The sequence below is a fragment of the Leguminivora glycinivorella genome, chromosome 9 (assembly GCF_023078275.1).
Source record: "Leguminivora glycinivorella isolate SPB_JAAS2020 chromosome 9, LegGlyc_1.1, whole genome shotgun sequence".
Classification (NCBI taxonomy): Eukaryota; Metazoa; Arthropoda; class Insecta; order Lepidoptera; family Tortricidae; genus Leguminivora; species Leguminivora glycinivorella.
In genome coordinates, this window is record NC_062979.1 from 3,995,049 (window position 1) to 4,020,174 (window position 25,126).

The following is a 25,126-nucleotide window of genomic DNA, read 5'->3' on the forward strand; positions in this document are numbered from 1 at the left end:
CAGGGCAGTGTGACTTAGTTCTTAACCCCAACAAGACAAAGTTTCTGGTGCTTGGGACTAAAGGCCAAGTAGACAAAGTCACCAGTTTTGACCTTAACGTAATGCTCGGAGGAAGTCGCCTCGAACGTGTCGCCCAGGCACGAAACCTTGGACTACTCTTAGACGAACGTTTACGCTTTGAACAACATGTACTCGATGTAACTAAGAACTGCTTTTATCGACTGAGAGTATTATACCAGGTTCGTCAATACCTCAGTGTCGACCTTCGAATAAAATTGTGCGATACCTTAATACTATCCAAACTGAACTATGTCGATACTGTGATTAACGGTTGCTTGCTCGCTCGTTCGAGGGCACTCCTTCAACGCATCCAGAATGCTTGCGCCCGCTTTTGTTTTCCCATCCCTCCACGTACTCATGTTACTCCTTATCTTAATAGTGGCAAGATGCTAAAGATGAATTCACGACGGTCTTTACACTTTGCGTCCTTACTTTTTGGGATAATAAATTTCAAGCAACCTCATTACCTATTTGAAAAGTTATCGTTTTCCTCCCGCCCAATGAGAGAAGCGATTCGGCTCCTCTGTTCAAGACACGGCAGTTCCGCAGCATTTCGTGGCAGTTTTCGCTACTCTGCCACGAAGTGCTGGAACAACATACCCCTCCCATACGCAACTGCAAAACATTATTCTCCTTCAAACTTAAATTCAAGCAATATCTTTTTAACTTGCAACTGCCGTGTTCTTCGCGTTCCGTACATCACATTTAGATAATTTAATGCAAGTAGCCTTTAGCCGTAACACTGTGCGTACCTACCTAATACCTACATAAATGATTTTCTATATGTCAGAACGGCGTTACAACGATAATTATGAGTATTTAGTTGTTTAAAATATGATGTCTATTTATCAACTACGTAATATTTATATATTTCACTTTATATTATATTTAATACATTCACAGACCTGTTTATATATTATTCAAATAATTGCTATCCACTTCCTTATTTTAATCAAATTACTTTTTTTGTTCCTTATATTGACACTGCCTTTAGTTTTCTGAGCTATCTTCTTAGTTCCTGGGCTTCACGGAAGACCAGCGCTGTAGCATTATATGCTGGAGCATATGCTGAGTGGAGTCCTTTTGTGGCCTCTATCTGCAGCATCAGCATCTTTTGTTGTATTGTAATAAGCAATATAGTTTTAAGTATTTAGTTCATAAGATCTCTCTTTTTCTCTCTTTTTTTAAAAATGTATGTGATGCTGTATGATGGTTTCTGCAATAAACGTTTTTCTATTCTATTCTATTCTATTCTATTCTATTAATCGCACTGCACAGTCAACTAATTGGAACCCTAGGCCACTGTAGAACTATGTCATAGTGACGTTATAAATCAGACTGTAAGAAATCTCTTCTACTGCTTGCCATTTTGACATGGTTGTAGAGTGGCCTAGGGTCCCAATTGGTTGACTGTACTTCATATTTAAGAGTGTAAACTGGAGATCATTTGTGAAGTTTTCTCCTACACTTTTTGTATTTTCCAAAGATATGTTGCTGTTGTCATGTTGTATTTTTGTACTTATATATAAAAGATAAAATTTTAATTTTTAGTTTTATTTACACTGCTAAATTACTAAGTCGCTAAGTGACGACGATCAGAATTCAGCTGAAGGCTTGGCTGCTTGAAGTTGATAAATATTTAAGGTGCAGCGGGGAAAATATCGACTGGGGGACTATTTTTTTTCCATTATTACACTATGATGTTGAGTTCTACATGTATCCACTGAACACGCCTACCATATATAACCGGTGGACACCAAGTGGACACTCTATTTAATAATGCAAGCATTGTAAAACATGGAAAAAATGGACCAGTTACATTTGCCCCCCAGTCGATATTTGTCCCGCTCTTGTTGTGAGACAAGGTTCGAAACCATCAAAACCACATTTTTTTAAACTTGTATGAGGCTCTATGAGACCTATTGACCAAAAAATCTGATATTTAAGAAATTTCTCCCACGGTCAAGACATTTGCCGCTTTAAATTCGCGACGGAATAAAAATATTCTCACGGAAAATATTTGTGAAGAATTTCGTGGCTGGATTAAGGAATCCTATTCACAAGCACACCGAGTCGCCGATTGAATCACTGACAAATTTAAATTTAAATTGTCTTCAGTCTATGTTAACCCTTATTTATGCGTATGCGCAAAAAGTTATGTTTTGGTGAAACATTTGAAAACATTTTACGATACGTTTTGATTACGACTTAAATTGAAAAACATTAAAATCTATTGACGCCTACATGATGGAGAAATATTGTAATTTTTTCGGAAAATATTATAAATCCTTAGAATTATGTAAATTGTTTTTATAACGTTGATACCGACCCTTCAAGCCAAATATCACGGAACAAAATTAGACATAGGACAAGGAATGATGGCGCCACATGCAAAGTTGCAGCCATTTGACAATCAGTCAATCACCAAGTCCATTAAATGTTTTTACATAACCTATTTTTGACCAAATAATTGCTTTTAATTAAGTCTATTATTAATATGAAATAAAACTATGGAAACGGATATAATCCGTTATAGAATCAAAAGCGGTTTTTTAATCAACGAACTCAGAAGAAATATAAATATCATTAAATTATCTTTACAGGTTGACTTTTCAACTAAGCTTCCAAGTTTTTAATATTCTTATGGTATAATCTACTCCACTAACACCACTTATTAGAACCATTTTAATTAAAATACGATTACCTGATTAGAAAAAGGAAGTCATATCCACTAATGACTCATAAGTCTCATACCCCGTCATTAGCTTTCTCATTGAAAAGCTGCGAATGAACTAGTATGGACAGACCTTAATGAATTTTCTTCGTCTAAGGACGCCACTCGATTACTGTCTGTGGACATCTATCAAGATAGTATCAGTATAGTCAGCTGCATAACCATGGAAAAAGCGAATAAATGATCGCAAAGAAAGGGACAAAAAGTAGCCTCTGTCAAACTCCTTCCCTTAAACTATCTTCACTTAAAAAATCACGTCAATTCGTCGCTCAGTTTTGCCGTGAAAGACGGACAAACAGACACACACTTTCCCATTTGGACAGTGTTATGGAATAAGCGATCAAGCGACAGTTAGTTGAAATCGAGAAAATGAGCTAGAAAGATTTGAAATTTGAATCTGTTGTTGTAAGTTCATTTATAAAGCAAAAAAGTTAATTTTGACACTGAACCTATAAAAGTGTTCATAATTTAAATTGATAAAAAAAATAACACCATACCTATTCAAGTTTCGAAGTTATTAACGTTTTTCCGCTTGATTCTTTATTGAACTAATACTGCGATGAGGTTAATTTATTTCGCCGTAGCGTACTATGAGACATATTTTGTCGCTTGATTCTTTAATGCAAATTGTTAGAGGTAAAGTGAATACTGGAATAAAATAAAATTGCATATATTTGAGTAAATAGTGCTATTGTAAATAAATTAACAACAATGTTTTCCTCCACAATGATTAGGACTAATCCGTCTAACAATTTAGTTTTGTTCTGCAATCAACTTTTTTAATAAATGTCAAAAAAATCAGCATATATGGCAAAATTGGCATTGTAACTAATAATAATTCATTAGTACTAGCCAGGATTACACACACAAGATATTATGATATAACAAAATCTCTTGATACTTAGTTCTCATCAAGCGGAATATCCTGCAATTTCAAATATGTAACAACGAATTAAACGACACCAACAGGGCGGTTAAATCGATATTGCGTTTATAAATCATCAAAACTTTAAACCAAAACGAATTAATAACATCTTTATGGCGTTTAACTCGATTTTGCGATTTAGAATATACGCTTATTATAATTTGTAAAAGTAAATTTGGCGTTCAATTCGTTTTTACGTAACGACTTAGTACACAGGGCCATACAAATTTTAACGTGTCGCTTGATTCTACCCCTTAAAATAAGGCTGTAAGCATGATTTTTCAACAAAGAAATAATCAATACTATAGATTATCACATTTATATCCGAACTGCATTCATAACTTTTTTTTCGGATTTTGGCGCTTAGTTCGCTATTCCATAACACCGTCCATTTATAATATGTATTAGTATGGCTTATATCTATTTATAATAAAAGTAATAAAGAGGTAGACAAATTACTTATACAGTGTGTATTTTTGATATTACCGCAAAGAAAAAATCGATGAACGTTAAAATTGGCTTGCTAGCTGATAGAACAATTTAATGCAATTTTAAAGTCAGAACATACGGTATACTCTTGGGTCGACACGTTCGTTTTTCGTCACGTTCCTAAATTTGTCCGATTCTGCTTTCGTCAGCCATTCTTCATTCGTCAACTTAGTCTGCAGTCATTATCGTCTTTGACCATAATGAGTTGTTGGCCTTTTTCTTATTTCGAATAAATCGTTTTTCGTCATTTCGTATTTGGTCATATCCTAAGTTGGTCGGTACCAACTACTAGGAAAAAACACGAAAAACATAGATTTAACAGCGAACATGCCGAAAGAAGATTATGACGAGTAAAGAACGAGACGGATTAAGATAAAGATGAACAACGAAATTGACCGTAGTTGAGAAAGACCATCGATGATCGTGACAAATAAAGAATGGCTGACGAAAGCAGAATCGGACAGATTTAGGAACGTGACGAAAAACGAACGTGTCGACCTAAGAGTATACCGAAAATGCCTTTGTCTATGCGAAAGTAGGCAAACGAGCAGGCCGGTCGCCTGACGCACATGGACACCCCGAAACACCAGAAGGATTGGAGGATTTGGAGGTGGGTTGCCAGCCTTTAAGATAAGTATACTCTTTTCTTTTAGATTTTGTGCTATGAAAATTTTGTCGAAAGCGTGTTTTATTTACTACTTAAACACGCTAAGATTTATATTATCAAGCAAGTCTAGACAGATACAAGTCATTAAGAGAAATCAGCACAGCGATCGATGGAACACTCAATCAACGATGCAGATGGCTAAGATTAGGTCTTAATCTCAGGCCTTAATCTAGGTTGGACCTACCGGCCTACTGACTTCAGGTTAGTTAGTCACTTTTCACATGTTGTCGTTGTAAATAGCGTCGTAATAGGTGGAAATCTACATTATGTTTGTGTTTTTGTTATTTTATGTCTGTCGGAAACCTGTCATGGACTTTTTTGTTAGAATTTTTTTCTGAATTTTAGAATTAAAAATTTCCGAATACAATAAAATAAAATAAAAATTGTGTAGGATGTCTTCTTCTTCGTCATATACTCTTGTTAGAGTAGTCGTGGTCATTGAGGAAGTTGTGCGGCCTTTTTAATGGTTTCCCGCCATATTGCTCTAATATTTGTAGCGTTCCGCGCGCACAGATTTAATGGAGACCCGGTGAGAGCCCTCACTTGGTCTGTCCATAGCATTGAGGGGCGCAGTCTGGGTCTTGTACCGCCGACTCTTTCCTGAACAACAAGTCTCTCTACATAGGATGTAGGTACCTACCTAATAATCTAAAGTACAGACGTAGTTGGGACGTAAAGACGTAAAGGGTTTCCTACGGAAACGTTCGTATTTGTCATGTTAGTTCAGTCAATGCATGACACGTTCGTACGTTTCCGTAACAATACGAAGGCAAATCTTTTCGCACTACATCTGTACCTACCTATATGATTGCTACTCGTGTACAACTAGATTCTTACCTTGATTCCAAGCAGACGTGATATTCTCATGGTAGAAGTACTCGTTCTCCTCTTCATCTGACCACAGCACTCCTTCGATGCTCGATGTAATCCCCATCTCTGGACCTTCGACCACAGACCTCCTAGAGAGCTGGTCATAGCTCGGCGGTCGCGATAAAGAAAAAGTTGACAAATCCGCTAGCGAGGACCTAAAGTTCTTCACACTACGACTATCTATCGGTCTATAGTAACAGGATCTAGCGTTCTCAGAACGCACAGAACGGAGAGACCTACAGTCGAAGTTCGGGTCTTCATTAGAATTAGTTATGTCCCCTAAAGATACTTTAAAGTTGTTATAAGAAATATCTCCCAATGGAACTTCGCATGAGCGACGCTTCATACTAGTTTTTTGCGACGGTGTCTCCCCTGTCGCTTGCATGTGACGGCTGACGCCGGCACTTTGGAGGAATTCGTTGGAACTATACATTTTTAGTTTTTACTCTAACTTAGATTACGGACTTTAGGAACTTTAGAATTTGACTAAATGCTTGGAATTATTCGGTCGCGAGTCTGACGCCGGCATCTGTAACAAAAGAAAAGGACGAAGTTAATATAAAAAAAATACAAGAAATACTGTGTTTTCCTTGTCGTGCGGTATTTATCAAGCTTTTATTGTACATTATTTAATATGATCGCCATCTAACGGTCGCGATGCGTACTAAAATAACTAGCAACGTACTACATTGTGTTCAGAACGTACTGCACTCCGCGTTGGCCCCGCAAGCTCTGTGAACTTACTCGTAGTTTAGATAACGGATAATAGATGGCGCTAAACTCAAGATGAGTAAAAGTAAAATTATTTTTCATTTTATTTGCAGTGGAAGTTTTGTAATAAAGTAAGAACTTAATCTAGGATGGTTAAATGAATTATTTTTAAGCACCTACTTAGGTCAAACATACCTACATATTTAAATACTTGTTATAATTATCATTTATCTATACTTTACTTCAAAATATAAGTACACAAGTGTCGTCAAAATGTCATCGTGTTTTTACAGTTAAACGTGACTAAGTACATTTTTTGTTACTATGTATCTGAGGTTTTATATTACGTTATTGAAGGCAGGTAATTCTCTCCTTTATTTGGAAACACGAAACTACCCTCACACATGGGTCTTTGTTGTATTGATTAATTAGCCATTCTGTATCGCAGTTTCACCTTTATCCACGTTTAGGCGTAAGTTCATAGAAAATCGTGGGCGTATAAGATCTTTTGCTTCCGAGTTGGTGGTTGGTAGCCTTCGATTATTTGTAGTAAGTTCGGTTGACCTTCGTAAGTGGATAATAGGTGCTCGGCATCTGTATGCTGACGAGGGTATCTTACAAGTAAGTGAGAATAATGTTAGGTCAATACAGCGAGAGTACATATGTACATAATGTACTGCAGTCAATAGATTTAGATAGTTACGTATACATTGTGCTGTTACGAAGTTTTTTTATACCACGTTGGTGGCAAACAGGTATACGGTCCGCCTGATGGAAAGCGGTCACCGTAAAGCGGAGTTTAGACCAGCAAGTTATTGCTGCAAGTTTTGAGACGCAACTATAGGTAAGAGTGAGTGGCAAATATCTGCATCTCTTTCTTGCGTATACTTCTGTCTCAAAACTTGCATCAATAACTTGCACGTCTAAACTTAGTTTAACGTTTCGACGCCTGAAACGCAAGAGGTGTCTTATGCGCGTTTCAGACCGATTAGAAACTTGTACACTCCTTTTTTGAAGAACCTCATACTGTAGTTCATCGGAAATACCTCGGCAGGGAGCTCATTCCACAGCCGCCGTCCGCGGGAGGAAATTCCTTTGAAACCGCAAGGTGCGTGACCATTTAGTTTGCAAGGTGTTGAAGATGTGTGGATGAGCGCCCTGTCGATGGCGAGCGGTGTGATGATGAAAAGTGGACGTTGGCATCATGTCAAACAGTTCCTCAGAACACAACCCTTTGTACAGGCGATAGAACACACATAACGAGGCGAAGTTTCTCCTTAGACTTACTAAGGGTTCAATACCGCCAGTTTGGTCACGGGTTAAGAATTTGACCACCCACTTGACTTTCCTCTCATGGGTGTTGTAAGGTTGACTGTGGGATATGGGTTCCATTGTGGTGTGTGCTAGTGGCTGGATGCCACAACTTCGTTCCTCTGCCTACTCCATATGGGAATACACCTGTGAGTTTATGTATGGATGTATATGGGAAAGTATGTGTATGACTGTGTCTGTTTGTGCGTCCGCCTCTCACGGCAAAACGGGGCGACGAATTGACGTGATTTTTAGTGTGGAGATAGTTGAACGCAGTGACATAGGCTAGTTTTTTTCTCATTCTAACCCCCACTTCCCTAAAATAGAGGGTGGAAGTTTGTATGTAGCATTCCGCAATTTTCGAATTTAATGCAAGCGAAGCCGCGGGGAAAAGCTAGTAATTTTATATAGAAACATTATGAAATAATTTCGATTAATAGGTACCCAGAGTTGTACAAAATTAAAAGTTTGAAAAAACTCCCGACCGCGACATAGTGGACCGATTTTCATAAAACATGGCTAAGAACACTCCCGACTAACTCAGCTTTCAGACAAAAAAACCTAAATCTAAATCGGTTCATCCGTTCGGGAGCTACGATGCCACAGACAGACACACACACACAGACAGACAAACAGACAGACAGACAGACAGACAGACACGTCAAACTTATAACACCCCTTCGTTTTTGCGTCGGGGGTTAAAAAATAATGTCGTTCAAAAACCACGTCCAACATAAAGCCTCTCAGCATAAGTCCCCACGAGAGGATTTGCCGCAAAAATGTTGCTCCTATGTGACACGGAGGCTTTACATTTCATAAATATTTGTTAACAGCAGTATTTGCGAGGTGGGATAATAAAACAACCTTGCTCGTACGATTTATTGCATGGCTTAGGGAAACTAAAATGGAAAAATAGGGTGACCCGTATGGGCTATATTTTAGACAAGGTTTTTTAAAAAGACAGACAAATAAAAAAGGATTTATAATTTTTAAGGAGGTTATGAGATGTACAGGTTATTTTCTGTACTTTACTCACTCAAAATTACGAGAGATAAGAAAAAAGTTTAAAAAAGCAATTGATGATAATTTATGCGGGCATATATAGGTACTTACTTGGCTTTTTAAAAATAGAAAATGACTTTAATATTCGTGTCTCTGTGGTAATGAAATTTTATAATAAACATGGTTAAAACTGATTGTTAGGTACCTATTACCTAGCGCCTAAGATGGCCCGGTTCTTAACATTTCCCTCCTTTACTTTTGAATAGGCTACTAGTTTATAGATTTTGGGTATTAAAAGTTTATGTTGACTGCGTATTTTCGATTTAAAGTGTGTGTAATATTTTTTTTAACTTTGGTCACCGAAAACGCTGCCAGCCATGTATTGACGTCACAGAACCTAACTTAACTTTATGTCGAGTCAATCACTGACATAATGAACTTTATGCCTCATACTTAAATGTCAGAAAATTTATTGTACAATTCGATTGACGTCATGCATAGACAATCTTTAGATTAACATGGCTAATGTTGTTTTTGCCTGATTAAGTGAAAGTATACTTTAAAAATGTTTTTTTGCGGTTCTTAAAATATGGTAATTTTTTTTTCGGTTAATAGGACAGTAATTAATATAAGATAGACTTTAAAAAAGGGTCAAGTAGCCTATTTATGTTTTTATAATAAACAAAACTGCAAGTCTGTATTACAAAAAAGGAAAATTAAAATTAAAAATGGATATTAGCATAGGCTTTACACCGGCGCCTTCTTTATTTTGATATCATTTTATAAAAAATTAAATTTAAGATGTCAAATAATTGTAGGAAATATAATATCCACACCTAAACGTACTTATATATCAGTAAATGCCGATACCAAACTTAATCAGAGTTCTCAAACTTCCAAATATGTAACAAGTCGACGAAAGTTCGGCAAAAAACCGTCTTTTGCAGCGTAAGTGATTCTGAAAGCCTTATTTATCGCCCCGGGACCTGCCAGCCGCACTGACGTGACGGCACAATACCGGTGCTCAAATATTAATACTGACGGTGACTAGTAGGTTATAAAGACTGGGAATCTATGCCCGCATAAGTCACCGCATACTTTTTTATCATTATATACAACACCAATGGAGTTGCTTGCGCGTTGGCCAGCCAGGATGGCAGTACGCTCTGTTATTGAAGGTTTGAATGACCACCACAGGGTCCTGCCAGACGAACTGACACGGCATCACAATGTTGGTGCTCAAATATTAATACATACTGCCGCTGACTGGTAGGATATAAACGCAGAACTTCTGTGGTTATAAAGATTGACAATCTCTGCCCTAGTGCCCTCATATCATCCTCCTTGCATTATCCCGGCATTCTATATGGATCATGGGAGCCTGGGATCCGCTTTGACAACTAACCCCAAGATTTGCCGTAGGCGCTATTTTACGAAAGCGACTACCATTTGACCTTCCAACTAGGCCTTATTGGGATTAGTCCGGTTTCCTCACAATGTTTTCCTTCACCGAAAAGCTACTGGTAAATATCAAATGATATTTCGCACATATTAAAGTTATGAAAAACTATTGGTACGAGGTCTAATCTATCTATTGAGAGTCGCGCCCTATAGACACAGTATAATAAAGAGTACTATCGTACAGTATGGCCACTTCCGCTCTCCACTGAAAGTGCTGCCCACCCCCTGTCGGTTACCTCACAGTTACAGTCAAAAACTCAATAGTCGACCTGTCATATCTCACTCATACAAGCATGGTACGCGTTCACTTACACGAGCTTAGGATGTGTGCTAGGAACGCGCCTCTTTCATATATTTGATCGCCATCAGTGTCCGAGATTTGCCAAGTTCCCGAGTCAAACCATAAACTTACCTACGCTTTGGTCCATGCAGACCTTAGCTTAAGCTTCGACAAACGAGATTTTTTTGTATAACCATACATACATACAATTTATTTATTTATTTTATTTATTTGGTTCACCAACAACTGTTTACACTGGCCTATAAAAAAAATTGGAATTTATACAAGCAAATGGTTTACAGACTAAGTGCAACAATTACTTACAGGTAAACACAGCATGCGTTTCATACAAAGAAATACTAGAAAAGGTCCCGCAAACAATAACTTATTAAATATATAACAATCATACATACAATCACGCCTGTGTCCCATGAAGGGGTAGGCAGAGCACATGAAACTACTCAGGTTTCAGTGCCACTCTTGGCAAATAAGGGGTTGAAAGAAAACGAAACTGTGACATTGCAGTGACAGGTTGCCAGCCTCTCGCCTACGCCACAATTTAACCCATATCCCACAGTCGCCTTCTACGACACCCACGGGAAGAAAGGGGGTGGTGAAATTCTTAACCCGTCACCACACGGGCAACCACCGGGCTTTGTATAACCAGTCGGTTTTAAACTCGTCTTTGGTTGAAATTGTAGCTCGCATTTAAAAAAAAACATAAATATTAAAAATTTAAAAGGCCAAGAAAACATGTAGATATGGAATTGACGTAACCTAAGATAATCGACTCTGCAGACACATTGCGAACAATTAATAATAATTTTTCATACATTTCTTGTAAAACCGACATCAATCGAATCAAAAACTGAACGAGAGAAGTAGAAAGTAAAGAAATAACTAAACGTAAGGTAAAATACAATAATATTTTTTGCCGGTTTCATTTTGTACGAACCCGAAACCGATAAGAAACGGGAAATGCAAAAACGCGTCCAAAACGTTTCGAAATTGATTAAAAATTTTAAGGAAGCGTCCTCCGATACCGGTAATAAAGTGCGGTATATATTTTTAATACCGGTATAATTCCAGCAAGATATCAGACAGGAAATTAAAACGGGAATAGTCTTCAACCAGTATCGTGGGCTATGATTTCCTTTTTTTATGGAAAAATGGGTCAATGAGAAAATGTATTTTGAAATTGTGTCAATAAATTAATAAATGTAGGATATTAAGTATGTTTACCAGAGATACAACTACTCTATGCCTCTTGTTTGTTATATTTGTTAGGGCCACTTGCACCAACTAATAAGGAGGGTTAACCCGAGGGTTACCCACCATTTTATATTGAATTTGACATACTAAGGCCCACTTGCGCCAATCACTTAACTCAGGGATAGAGGGCTGTCATCTGTCAAATTCCATATAAAATGGTGGGTTAACACTCGGGTTTTATATAATGTGGCCCTAAGGGTCACTTGCACCACTAAAAATGGAGGGTTAACCCGAGGTTAACCACCATTTTATATGGAATTTGACAGTTGACAGCCCACAAACCTTGAGTTAAGCGGGTAGTGCAAGTGGCCCTACTAAACTAAACCCTGAGTTAAGTGGTTGGTGCAAGGGGGCCTTAGAGAAATAAAAATGGTAGATAACATTTACAAATCACTTAACATTTTCAAGCAGTTAACATTTTCAAATTTAGGTATAGTAACTTAGAGCTTCAAAAATAAGTTCAAATCAGATTTCCTCCAATTATTTTAATTTACAGAAGAGACAATTTAATAGAGTAAAATATCGTTTTGCATTTTGTACAAAAGCAAACCTCGTTGCTATGAGCCGTGGTTCACAACGGTCTAAAAATATATCTTAAATTGTTGAATTTGTTATAGAGGAAAGGAAAATTTGAAAGTGAGGCTATTGCCCTTCAAACGTTAAGCATGCGCGACTGGTTATCATGAAATTCATGAACTTTGCTGAAAGGGTTATAGCTTTCAAGCAACACGGAAGGGAGTCGGTATTCGCACTATTTCCTCTCTGCCGAAGCATATCGTCACTACTTTGAAAAAATCTCGTATCTCAGACAGCTCCTCAAAGACAAAACGTAGTAAGTCTATATGCATTCCATACATACTTAATACATTATTCTCTTCATTCACAGAAGAAGATACAAGTTTTTTCAAAGTAGTGCCGATATGCTTATGCTTATACTCTTTACTGTCCGCAAATAAAAACAAATTGAAGTGTGCAAAATTTGTCTTCGATGTATGTAAATTTTCGAAGTGTTAGGGCCGGTTGCGTCAAACCGTCTGTCACCGTTAAAGCGTTCGCTATTTTTTTGTTGTGTGGGAAGTTCCATAGACGTCTACGTCTACTCTGCTGCGTGACGATGATGTGTCTGTCAAATGTGGTTGATGCAACTGGCCCTTAGTGAGTCAGAAGTCAGACTGTGCATGTTACTGCTCGCAAAAAATGACATCAATATTTTGTACGGTAGGATATCGCTTCTCTGAAGACGGTGTTGCTCGAAGTTTAAGACTGTACCTAGTCTTACCAATTAGTAATAAGCTAATAAGATAAGAGGCACTGAGACCTTAAGCGCAGAAAATTGATATGTGTCAACCACTTTTAAAATTATACTACTTTCCTGTACACATCATAAAATAAACGAACTTTTAAACCTATGTTTCTTATTCGCCTACTAATAACCATGTGAATACAAAATGAATACAGTTACGCTTACGTTACGACTTGATAATATGTACGGGTTGACTACAGACATATATCGGACACTGGCGATCAAATAGATGAAAGAGGCGTGTTCCTAGCACACAGTCTAAGCTCGTGTAGGTGAACGCGTACTATGCTTGTATGAGTGAAAGATGACAGGTCGACTGTTCGCGTTTTTACAGGCGGTAACTGTGAAGTAACCGAGAGCGGGTGGGCGGCACTTTCAGCGGGGAGCGGGAGTGGCCATACTGTACGATAGTACTCTTTATTATACTTATAGCATTGTAGACACTACTTTTCATTGTAGTGGTGGCAAAAACGATAAAAATGTTCTAAGAAAGACGCACTTTTCCCAGAACATTTTTGACCCAAATACAACACATTTCACCCGTTTTTCTATCTCACATAGCATCCCTAAGAAAACCACGATATCGAGAGGAAATGAAATGGCCTCAGGCTCTTCTTATTACGGACATGAGTGAACCAATACGCGTACTTACGCGTAAATAAGAGTATACAGTGTGTTACCACCTTGCAGACATTTATTAAAACTGATGATAATAATAATATGATTCATTAGCAATCGTTTCTGTGTATCAGCAAAATTAAATCATGGTTATTTAAATGAACTGCAAAATTATTTTTCCGAAATTCGCACGGTCAATGTACTATGTACGCTTCGGAATTGTCATTAGTGACATCGCTAATACTTATGAGCTGTCATTGTAGTTATTTGACAAGTGTCTGTTGCAGGCAATGAATTATTTGTGAGAAAGTTTTTTTTTTATTTATTAATTAATGTCATGGTTGAGTTAACTAACTTATATGTTAGATTACTCTGCTTGAAAAAGCCTCCTGGCTGCTCCCTTAGCTCATGATTCGCGCGAGATTATGTCGCCGCGAGATAGTTCTCACGTCTTCTTCTAATTTGTATTAATAAGGACGGGTAGTCTCTCTCTATATTCTCAAAGAACCTTAAAAGTTATTTGGCTACGAGACCATTTTACAGTCTCGATGAGTATTTTGCTAAATTGTATGACTAATTACTATTTAAATTACTGCTCGTATCATTTAATCATTTAATGAAATATAATCAGATAGTTCTTAAAATTTAAGGCTATAAATGTGACATCTTTAGGTTCATCATCAGGCCTTGTACATCTTTACAGATGATTTAAGCAGCGTCTCAGATCTAGGGACAGCGGCAGTTAGGACATTAATCACCCTTTCGTCAATTTATTATATCCTTGATTTCATTTTGAATGTTATGCATGATTTAGGCTGTTTATTTTACTGTATACAATTTTGCATGATACTTGTATCTTATTAAAATAAATAAATTATTATAAATGGGCTTACTCTTGGCCACAGACTAGCCAAGAGCAAAGACGTGGCCTAATATTTTGAGAATAAACGATTTTTTTTTAATCATGTGCTAACCCTGCTGATGACACACTGTATACTGTATACTGACGAAGAGTACACGCGTATTGGCTGAACAGAGTAATTGAGGCGTACAAGGTTTGATGAGACACTTGTGACGATATTTTCTTCGTTCGTTAAGGTTTTATTCTAGCTTTTGTTACTCGTAGTTTGATTAGGGGATGTATCTGTGTGATATGATGCCTGATTGTAATGGTGAGTTTTCGAAAAATCTGTAGAAGTTGCTAAGGGCAAGAAAGATAGACTAAGCAAATAAACTAAAATAGATATTTGTTCCTGAGTTATGAGTGTTTTATATGTACATAATTATATTTATTTGTATATTTATTTATATCTTTGTTTCAGTACCCACAACACAAGCCTTCTTGAGCTTACCGTGGGGCAGTCAATCTGTGTAAGAATATCTATAATATTTATTTATTATATCTATACATAATATTTATTTATTTATTTTATTTAATATTATAGGACTTTTTTACATAGCGGTAACCTCAATGATTCTTGTATTGTGGGTACTAAAACAGCCATATATTATACATTTTATGCAAATAAATAAATATGTACATATTTATATAGAAAACATCCATGACTCAGGAATAAATTTTGAGTACAAATAAATAAATGACCTTTCCAGGAGAACCTACATTTTGGTAACCTGATACGTCATCGAATGGTGACCCCTCACTGTTGTAAATTCTATATTCTATTAAGACCTTCCTCGAAATTTGTTGCACCTAAACCTCCGAGCTATTTCCAAAGCTGGTATCGTTGAAGGCGCATTGTGTCCCAAAACAAAGGGGTTTGACATAAACGTAAACTTGGACGGTGTTATGGAATAGCGAACTAAGCGCCAAAATCCGAAAAAAAAGTTATGAATGCAGTTCGGATATAAATGTGATAATCTATAGTATTGACTATTTATTTGTTGAAAAATCATGCTTACAGCCTTATTTTAAGGGGTAGAATCAAGCGACACGTTAAAATTTGTATGGCCCTGTGTACTAAGTCGTTACGTAAAAACGAATTGAACGCCAAATTTACTTTTACAAATTATAATAAGCGTATATTCTAAATCGCAAAATCGAGTTAAACGCCATAAAAATGTTATTAATTCGTTTTGGTTTAAAGTTTTGATGATTTATAAACGCAATATCGATTTAACCGCCCTAATAGTGTCGTTTAATTCATTGTTACATATTTGAAATTGCAGGATATTTCGCTTAATGAGAACTGAGTATCAAGAGGTTTTGTTATATCATAATATCTTATGTGTGTAATTCTGGCTAGTACTAATGAATTATTATTAGTTACAATGCCAATTTTGCCATATATGCTGATTTTTTTGACATTTATTAAAAAAAGTTGATTGGAGAACAAAACTAAATTGTTAGACGGATTAGTCCTAATCATTGTGGAGGAAAACATTGTTTTTCATTTATTTACAATAGCACTATTTACTCAAATATATGGAATGTTATTTTATTCCAGTATTCACTTTACCTCTAACAATTTGCATTAAAGAATCAAGCGACAAAATATGTCTCATAGTACGCTACGACGAAATAAATTAACCTCATCCCAGTATTAGTTCAATAAAGAATCAAGCGGAAAAACGTTAATAACTTCGAAACTTGAATAGGTATGGTGTTATTTTTTTTATCTATTTAAATTATGAACACTTTTATAGGTTCAATGTCAAAATTAACTTTTTTACTTTATAAATGAACTTACAAACAACTGATTCAAATTTCAAATCTTTCTAGCTCATTTTCTCGATTTCAACTAACTGTCGCTTGATCGCTTATTCCATAACACTGTCCACTTTTAAAATGATATAACTACATAATTTCTGCAAAAGATTTTAGTTCTAAATACGTAGATGTATAGATCAAGTTTGGATAGTTTATATAAGGTTGTTTTCGTCGTTTTTGATGTGAAAGCATAGTTTTCATTTATTTATAGTGGCTCCGTCAAAGGTTGTTGCGTTGTGCCCAAATCTTAATTACTTTGGTGCACTTTGGTATTCAGGTATTCAGTAAACAGAATTAAGACAACATTGAAAAAGCGTATTAAAATTGGCTGTCGCTTACATATTAAACTAGTGTCTAAAATCGCCAAAGTCTGGGGATTAGTTGGAAGTAGAAGGCTTTCTCTCATAGCTGCCTGAACCGTTGTCAAAATATCTTAATGATGGGTTGATGACCGTCCTAATTTTACACGAAAAGATCTAAGGTAGGTACCATCATAAAGGAATAAGTTAGGGAAGATTTATAACTCCATACATCAGTAAATGCGAGTTATTTGTATAGGCACAGTTATAGTGACATCTAGCGACAATCACGCGTCAACTAGCGTAAATTATCAGTACTGCTACTTGTCAATAGATGTCGCGACGAACGAAGAGTCTAATGCTCACCAATGTTTAACTAATATTACAATTGTATTAATACAAGTGTATTAATTTTCTGTTTGTGTGTATATAATTTTCTTAGGATGTTTTTGTGTATTTGTTTTTATTATCTGTTTCTTTTTTTTATTTCTCCATTTTGTCCCGCGTATGTGTGCTGTACTGAATAAATGTCTTCTTTCTTTCTTTCTAATCAGTATTCTGTTTTCAATTCCTTCAGCTTGTAATGTAAGTTGTAAACTGTTCTAATATTATTTTTTTGGCAGGCGAGACACTGTTGACACCTAGTATCGAGTAGTGGCACTGATAATTCACGCTGTTTGACGCGTGATTGACGCGTGATTGTCGCTAGATGTCACGTTAACTATGCCTATACAAATAACTCGCATTTACTGATGTATGGAGTTAGAACTCTTCCCTTATTCCTCTATGGTACCATAGACGGAAAACCGCACCGATCTGTACCAAAATCATAAATGAAAAGTTACTTCGCAACATCTAACAAAACTACGGGTCACTTCACTTCCCCAAACTTCTCTAAAGTCCACCAAAACACAATCTCGCAAACCTTACATAACATTTAATTCACTTAAACATACCAAAGAGTAAAACGAATAAATAACTCGAAGCATTGCGAATAAATCAACCCTTTTGGTATGTTAGGAACGGAGGCCTAAATTGAGAAGTTCTATAAATTAAAAGCAAACGTACCAAATAATGAAGTAGGGCCCTAAAAGTTGCACGGAACGCCCTGACTTATTGTCGAACATAAATTACGGGCAAGTTTTGACAATAAATTGTGTTAGGTTGATCTGTGTGGATAGGGAGTGTGGAAGAGCCTTAACTTTTTATCGGGGGAAAGTTGAAGCAATGTGGTTCTAGAAAATGTACGGTACGCGGACTTTTTCTGGTGTCTAGGGAATCAGTAGGTGTGTAAAAACACTAAGTTTTTATTTTATCATGCGATCAGGCTCTGGTCACTAATACTTACAGCAGCGGCTGGTCCATACAAGCCGATTCCCACCAGCTTGCCTAAAATTGATTACTAATAAAGTACCTAAAGTTAAGGTAGGTTTCTTTTTGTTTTGGTGTTGCCTAGCAGAAATTTTCACCAGCCGCCACTGCTACTAACTATATATATATATATATATATACTACGTCGGTGGCAAACAAGTATACGGTCCGCCTGATGTAAAGCGGTCACCGTAACCTATGGACGCCTACAACTCAAACAGTGTCACATGCGCGTTGCCACCCCATTAGAAACTTGTACACTCCCTTTTAGTTATTATATACCTATAATCCTTGATCACTATCCCTACCATTAATTGAAGATACAAACATGTAACCTTGATATGTCAATAATAAATACCAATTTATGAAAAAAAAACACAGACATAGATAAATTAAGATATATTATGTTCCATTATTTTTAGTTTATAATTTTAATAACCTATTATTCAATGGGTCAAAACCTGACCCAAAACTAAATGAAACATTTATTAAAACCGAAAACATTTATTCTTCATACAAATAAAATTACTTTAAGTATACCTCCTTCTTTTCACAGGGACACTGATTTGAAATACAATATCTGGGCGACCGAGCTTCGCTCGGTTCTATTTTAATATATCACGTCTTTAGATAAAAAAAAACTCTTATAAATACAAAAAAAAAAAACTTATTTTCTGGCCGGGATTCGAAACCTGACACCTACGATCTATCTGCGTACATTAGACCGACCTTGTACGACTGAGCTAAGCGGAATCGATGCGCGCGCGGCGAAATTAACGACCATATTTTACGTTTCCTAACGCGAAAGAAAAACTCATAAAAACTCGAAAATTCGCGTTTACCGGGATCTAAGGCTACGCTAGATCGATTTTTTACCCCCGAAAACCCCCACATAACAAATTTCAGCGAAATCGTTAGAGCGGTTTCCGAGATCGTCGGTATATATAAATAAATAAATATACAAGAATTGCTCGTTTAAAAGTATAAGATATGTGAGTGTGCACGGGAAAACGTCCCAATTTGTCGATATGGAGTTACGAGTAGTTCCTTATACTACGGAACATATTATAAGCTATTTTGGTGACAAAGACATATCTTTAGGTGCTATAGTTATTTTTTGAAAATTCTTCAAGTTTGCAAAAATGAAAAACCAACAATTGAAAAACGTTGGTTATACTTTGAGATGGTAAAAAACACACTTGTAGTGTGAAGTTATGGAGTGGTGGGTATCAAATTAATCGTCCTACTTTAGGGATTACATTTAAAATATTATGCTAAATGTAATTTCAAAAATTTATCTCTGATTTTTATTAAAAATGCGCCATCTAGTATCTCTATCAGTAATATCACGTTCCAAAAGGTAGAACAACAATCGCGGAAGGCATGTGAATGCCAAAGCCTAATTAGACTTCACTGTGCTAATTAATTACTTTCAGTTTCATTCGTATAAATCTATGGAACTGTTTCGTTTTTGACAACGGTTGAGACAGCAGTGAGAGAAAGCCTTTTTCTGCTTTAATTTCCTAGTGTTGTATCGGCATTTAAGCCATGGCTTAGTGCGTTTTCACATTATCCGATCAAATATCGGATGTCAGACCGATATACCATACATTACAGGCGCCATCTTGGATTTTTTCCATTGAAATCCTTCCAACATCCGATATCGGATCTGATAATGTGAAAACGGACTTAGGATCCGCTTTGGCAGTTGGGCCTTTTTTTTTCAAAGTTGTCCACCCACACAGACACAGAATCGCGAGGTCTTTCGATCCTGGTAGGAGAAAAAAAATGTCCCAAGATTTCCATACATACTCATATTTATTAATAATATCAATTACAGGTCAAGCTTACATATTATAATTACAATCACAGAACAATTCGTAAATTTATATGTACAGAACTGATATGTATGTTAGTAACTTTCGCAACCTATTGTCTACGCCAAAATCTTGGATAAGTAACTAGGTCATTTTTAACCGACTTCATTTTTTTCAAAGTTGTCCACCACAATTTTTTTGGATTTGGAAATTTTTATGTGGTTTCCACTCAGAATAGCGAGCTCTTTCAAACCTAATATGAGGAAAAAGGTGTCCCAAGGTTTTTTCCCAATCCGTTACCATTTTTTTATACATTTTGTAAGTCTAGATAGTGGTTAGGAGTACCCATATCAGAAGTCAGTGTATGCAGCAAATGGATAGATAATGTCATGTCGGCGGCGGCTCTTTGTATTAAAATTAGGTTCGTATTTTATGCTTCGTCTGTGTATGGCATTTGGGTTATTCTAAAATAGGTTTTACGTTACGTTTATGATATAACTTTTTCATAAAATTAACAGATAAATAATCTATAACAATTGAAAGTCTAGCATTCCAAATACATATTAATCAAATGTTACCATATCATATTTTGACGACCAGTCTGACCTAGCGGGTAGTGACCCTGCCTGCTAAGCCGCGGTCCCGGGTTCGAATCCCGGTAAGGGCATTTATTTGTGTGACGAGCACAGATATTTGTTCCTGAGTCTTGGATGTTTTCTATGTATATAAGTATTTGTATATTAAATATATCGTTGTCTGAGTACCCACAACACAAGCCTTCTTGAGCTTATCGTGCGACTCAGCCGATCTGTGTAACATTATTTATTTATTTATTATTTGATATCAATCGCATCGATGTGCCAGTGATCGAACAATAAAAAAAATATAAATAATAAATTATTTACGTTCAATTTGAGCTCTTTCTAACGATACCCCACTTGAACTAGTAACATGAAATTTACAGTTTGCCCCCCTTAAATTTTGGCCATTTTCTACAATTAAAATTAAAAAACAATACTTCCTATTTATAGAGGTTTACAATGTTCGTATCTATTCCAAATTTCAAGTTGATAGCATTAGTAGTTCTCGAGATATTTAGTAATGTGACAGACGGACAGAGTCGCACCATAAGGGTTCCTGTTGGTACGGTACGGAACCCCAAAAAGATGGATGGACTGTGTGAAAGATGATATGAAACGAAAGCAAGTGGATGATGAGATGACGGGCGATAGAGATGTATGGAAGCAAAATGACATGCTGCGCCGACCCCAAATAAATGGGATAAGGGCGCGAATGATGATAATGAATAATTTTGAGCTATAATAAGGACAGCTTTTAATTCATTCAAGTCTACGAGTTCCTGTATAGATAACATAATGTATTTTAAAAATGAAATTCTGCCTGAAAATTTTTAGAAACGTCCAACCAAAGCTTTAGTAGCATACGTATGAATCTTCGTCGAAAACCTATTTCCCCGCTTTTTACAGAATCCATTTAAAACCTAAGTGTGCACTAAGCCTTACATCGCGATATGGCTTGGGAGGAAACGGAAATACGTAGCTTTTCTAGCCAATGACAAATTACTGAAAACATGTAGTGCGCTGAAAGAAATTCCATCTTTGTGTGACGCGGAGGCTGTACAAACGGAATGTTGGAGAAATGCTAGTATCTCGTTTGGTTATAGATTAAAGATAAGAAGATCATACCATCCCATTCATTAAAATGCGACCGCCTAAGAACGCGCATACACTACACCACACATAGATGGCGCTACAAAAATGCTTTGTTGCCATCGATTATTTGTAGATTGGCGTCAAGTGTCACTTTCGAGCAATAAATCTATGTCAAAAGTGACACTTAACGTCATCTACAAGTATAATCGAAAGCAGAGCTACAAGACATTTTTTTTGTGGCGCCATCTATGTGTGGTGTAATGTATGCGCGTTCTTAGGCGGTCGCATTTTAATGTATGGGATGGTATGATCTTTTTATTTAATTTATGGTTTGGTGCAAAGTTTAAAGGAAGAACTATTTGGGAAAGGCTCATGTCAAGTTTGTTGCTTTAGTGCTTTATATTGTATTTTTTTTATTTTATTATTTTTTAGCTGGAGGTAAGGTTAACCATTTTTAACCCCCGACGCAAAAACGACGGGGTGTTATAAGTTTGACGTGTCTGTCTGTGCGTGTGTCTGTCTGTGGCATCGTAGTTACCGAACGGATGGACCGATTTAGTTTTTTTTATTATTTGGAAGCTGAATTAGTCGGGAGGGTTCTTATTCATGTTTCATGATAATCAGTCCACTATGTCGAGAGTTTTTCAAAATTTTAATTTTGTGGTTAGGTCATTACGATAGATGTCGCTATACGTCTTCTAAAGATGTATCTTCTTCTTCTTCTTCTTCTTCTTTCCCTGTTCCCTTTATTTGGGGTCGGGCCTCCTCACTCTCCTGCGCCAAGCTACTCTATTTTGGGTTGTCTCTTTTGACATCTGTGATCGTTTGAGGTCTTTTTCTACGTTTGACCACCAGGTCGCCGGGCGACGGCCAGGGCCTCTCTTTAGTTCCGGAATTTTTAAAGCGACCTTGACGACATGATCATCACTACGTCTGCTCACGTGGCCGTACCACCTAAGACGGTTTTCGGTGAGTTTTTCGGTGATTGGTGCGACTTTAAAGCTCCCCCGTATGTACTCGTTCCGAACTTTATCCATTCGAGTCACACCCCCCGCCCATCTCAACATTTTCATCTCAGTCACATGGCACTTCTGCTCGTGTGACTTTCTGACTGCCCAGCACTCGGAGCCGTACATTAGTGCTTCTAAAGATGTATATTAGCAAATATTTTCGAAATTATGGAATAGGGTGAACTGACTGAAGCGACATCTATCAGCATCGTGCCGCATTTTGTGTATGAGAAATCGCTCGATGGTATGAACATGCGTAAGCTTTCTGATGCGTAAGCGTCTTCATACTGACGAGCTATTTCCCATATAAAGACTGTATCGTTAAGTATGAAGACAACTTTGAGTAGCCGTATTTATTTGCTATTATATTTTTTTCTTATAACAAGCCATGGGCTTAATAAGGCACATAATAAGGTACAAATTTTGTCCTAGAAACTCGACGTAAAGCATATGGCCAATTACGATTCCGGACAAATGCTACTAGAAAATTCACAAAGTGCGTAAAAGACGATACGATTGCGAAAAAAAATTGTATGGTGCGAACCTCAACGACACATGATCCACAAAGCAGAATATCTGGACATAGTCTAGCCACTGTTATTTTAAAAAAATATAGTTCAGGATCTGTGTATGGCGGCCATTTAGAGAATGTGGCATGGTGCTTACTCTAACTCCGACTTTGATGTCGAATTTGACTATCATACATTGTTTATATCGATCTGGTTTAAGCACTGTTCAAACACCATGAATGTCAATTAGACTTTGGCCTATGGCTAATTTTTTTATCTGTTTCTCTCATCCTGCTAGCATCAAAAATTTACGGCAATCCGGAACGTTGCTCAAAATTGCGTTTTTTTAAATTATATAAATTCGCCGCATTTATTCTACAAGTACCCAATTGGAAAAACCATGAAGAGGACTCTTAAAGAATATATTTTGGCAGCATATTAACCTTTGTTTGTTGAAATCGTACAAAGAGTCATTGAAATATTCTCAAATTAAGCCAGATAGGGGTTGTCCGAAATTTATTTGCTAGACCTTGATGAAAGTGCCATAAAGTCCCTAAAATAAAAAAAAATATCAGACCTTCTTATATCAAATAGTACTTACCAATACCTTAAGATCATACTCTCGGAACATAATAATACAAAATTATGCACATGTCAACATTTAGACGAGGTTTGTTTTGTCCTTATACTTAACGATACAGTCCTTATATACATACAATAACATCCCGTCATTTTTGCGTCGGGGTTTAAAAATAATTTAATTTGTTCCCATAGTTGCGTATAGATGGCAGCACCAGTCTCTCTAGCTATATCGTAAATCGTAAACCTGTAAAGGTTTCGTATAGGAGCTGGAGGTTGGTCAAAGACGCCTAGTCTTACAAAGATGACATATAGAAGAAAAATTTCGACGGCTTCCGCTGTGATTGGGTGGCCTAGGGGTTCATGGCGTTAGCCCGGATTGCTAAAGACGCCGGTTCAAATCCGGCCTTCGCCACTGGTGGTCCGTCTTTTGTTCTTTAATACCTATATGACATCTTATTTCAATTTTTATTGTTCTCTAAGTTACAATTACCTACAAAATCGTGCATAATACAGTAACATAGGTAATAAGAGTAATAACTACAAGAAGTGCATATAAGTACCCATTCCGAGTGAATCAGCGAACGTCTGCCATATTAATATGCAGTCGAGCAAGTAACTCGTTTACGAGTACGAGTGCCTAATGCTAGCATTAAACGAATGGGAACCGGTGAAATGTGCTTTCATATTGAAAGCTTGAAGGATAAGCGCGTTACAAAACACGGAGAAACTAAAAAGCCAAAAATAATAAACCTTTCAATTCAGATTTCTTATCGTATTGCAATAAGCTAAACATCCAAATTATAAACAAATCAATTATTTTTGTAGTCGGTACCAGACCTGTTCGTCGCCTTGCTATTGCCTGTTTGCCCCACCCAACCATACACAGGCTGGTACCGACTCCAAAAATAATTGATTTGTTTATAATTTGGATGTTTAGCTTATTGCAATACGATAAGAAATCTGAATTGAAAGGTTTATTATTTTCGGCTTTTTAGTTTCTCCGTGTTTTGTAACGCGCTTATTTTTGAAGGCGGTTTTATTTTTTGTTAAAAAGTTTATTTATTTGTTGATTTTTAGTGGTTCCTAGTGATATTATATAAAAACTTGAAACCCACGCGATTAAATGTGGTTCTCTGTCGTACAAGGTTCCATGCTTCATTTGCAATAAGCACGAATTGATATCTGTTGAAATTGAAGGAACCAATATTTATTTGCCAGCCAAAGGAGAATGGGCATTTTGTCCTATACTGATGGGACATGGCTCGTTTGAAAGGGCTTATCAATAGCATTATTTTGTTGTATAACACCAACTTTGGATCACTTGCAGGGACTGAGTTATTTCAAAAAATGTACGGCGCATAAATTTTGTTATTAACATTTGCTTAACCATCTATTATATAAGTTATTGGCAATTTGAAACGATATGATCACTTT

The 25,126-nt window shown here is 36.6% G+C and overlaps 1 protein-coding gene across 1 annotated transcript in view; it reads right to left on the reverse strand.

Annotated features, from left to right (window-relative positions):
• LOC125229449 (protein TANC2) overlaps positions 1-25,126 on the reverse strand; it is a 440,488-nt gene that overhangs the window by 254,483 nt on the left and 160,879 nt on the right. Inside the window, exon 4 of the mRNA XM_048134289.1 lies at positions 5,713-6,274. Within this exon, the coding sequence (XP_047990246.1) occupies positions 5,713-6,178 (466 nt within the window). The 5' untranslated portion in view covers positions 6,179-6,274. The remainder of the gene's footprint in view (positions 1-5,712; positions 6,275-25,126) is intronic.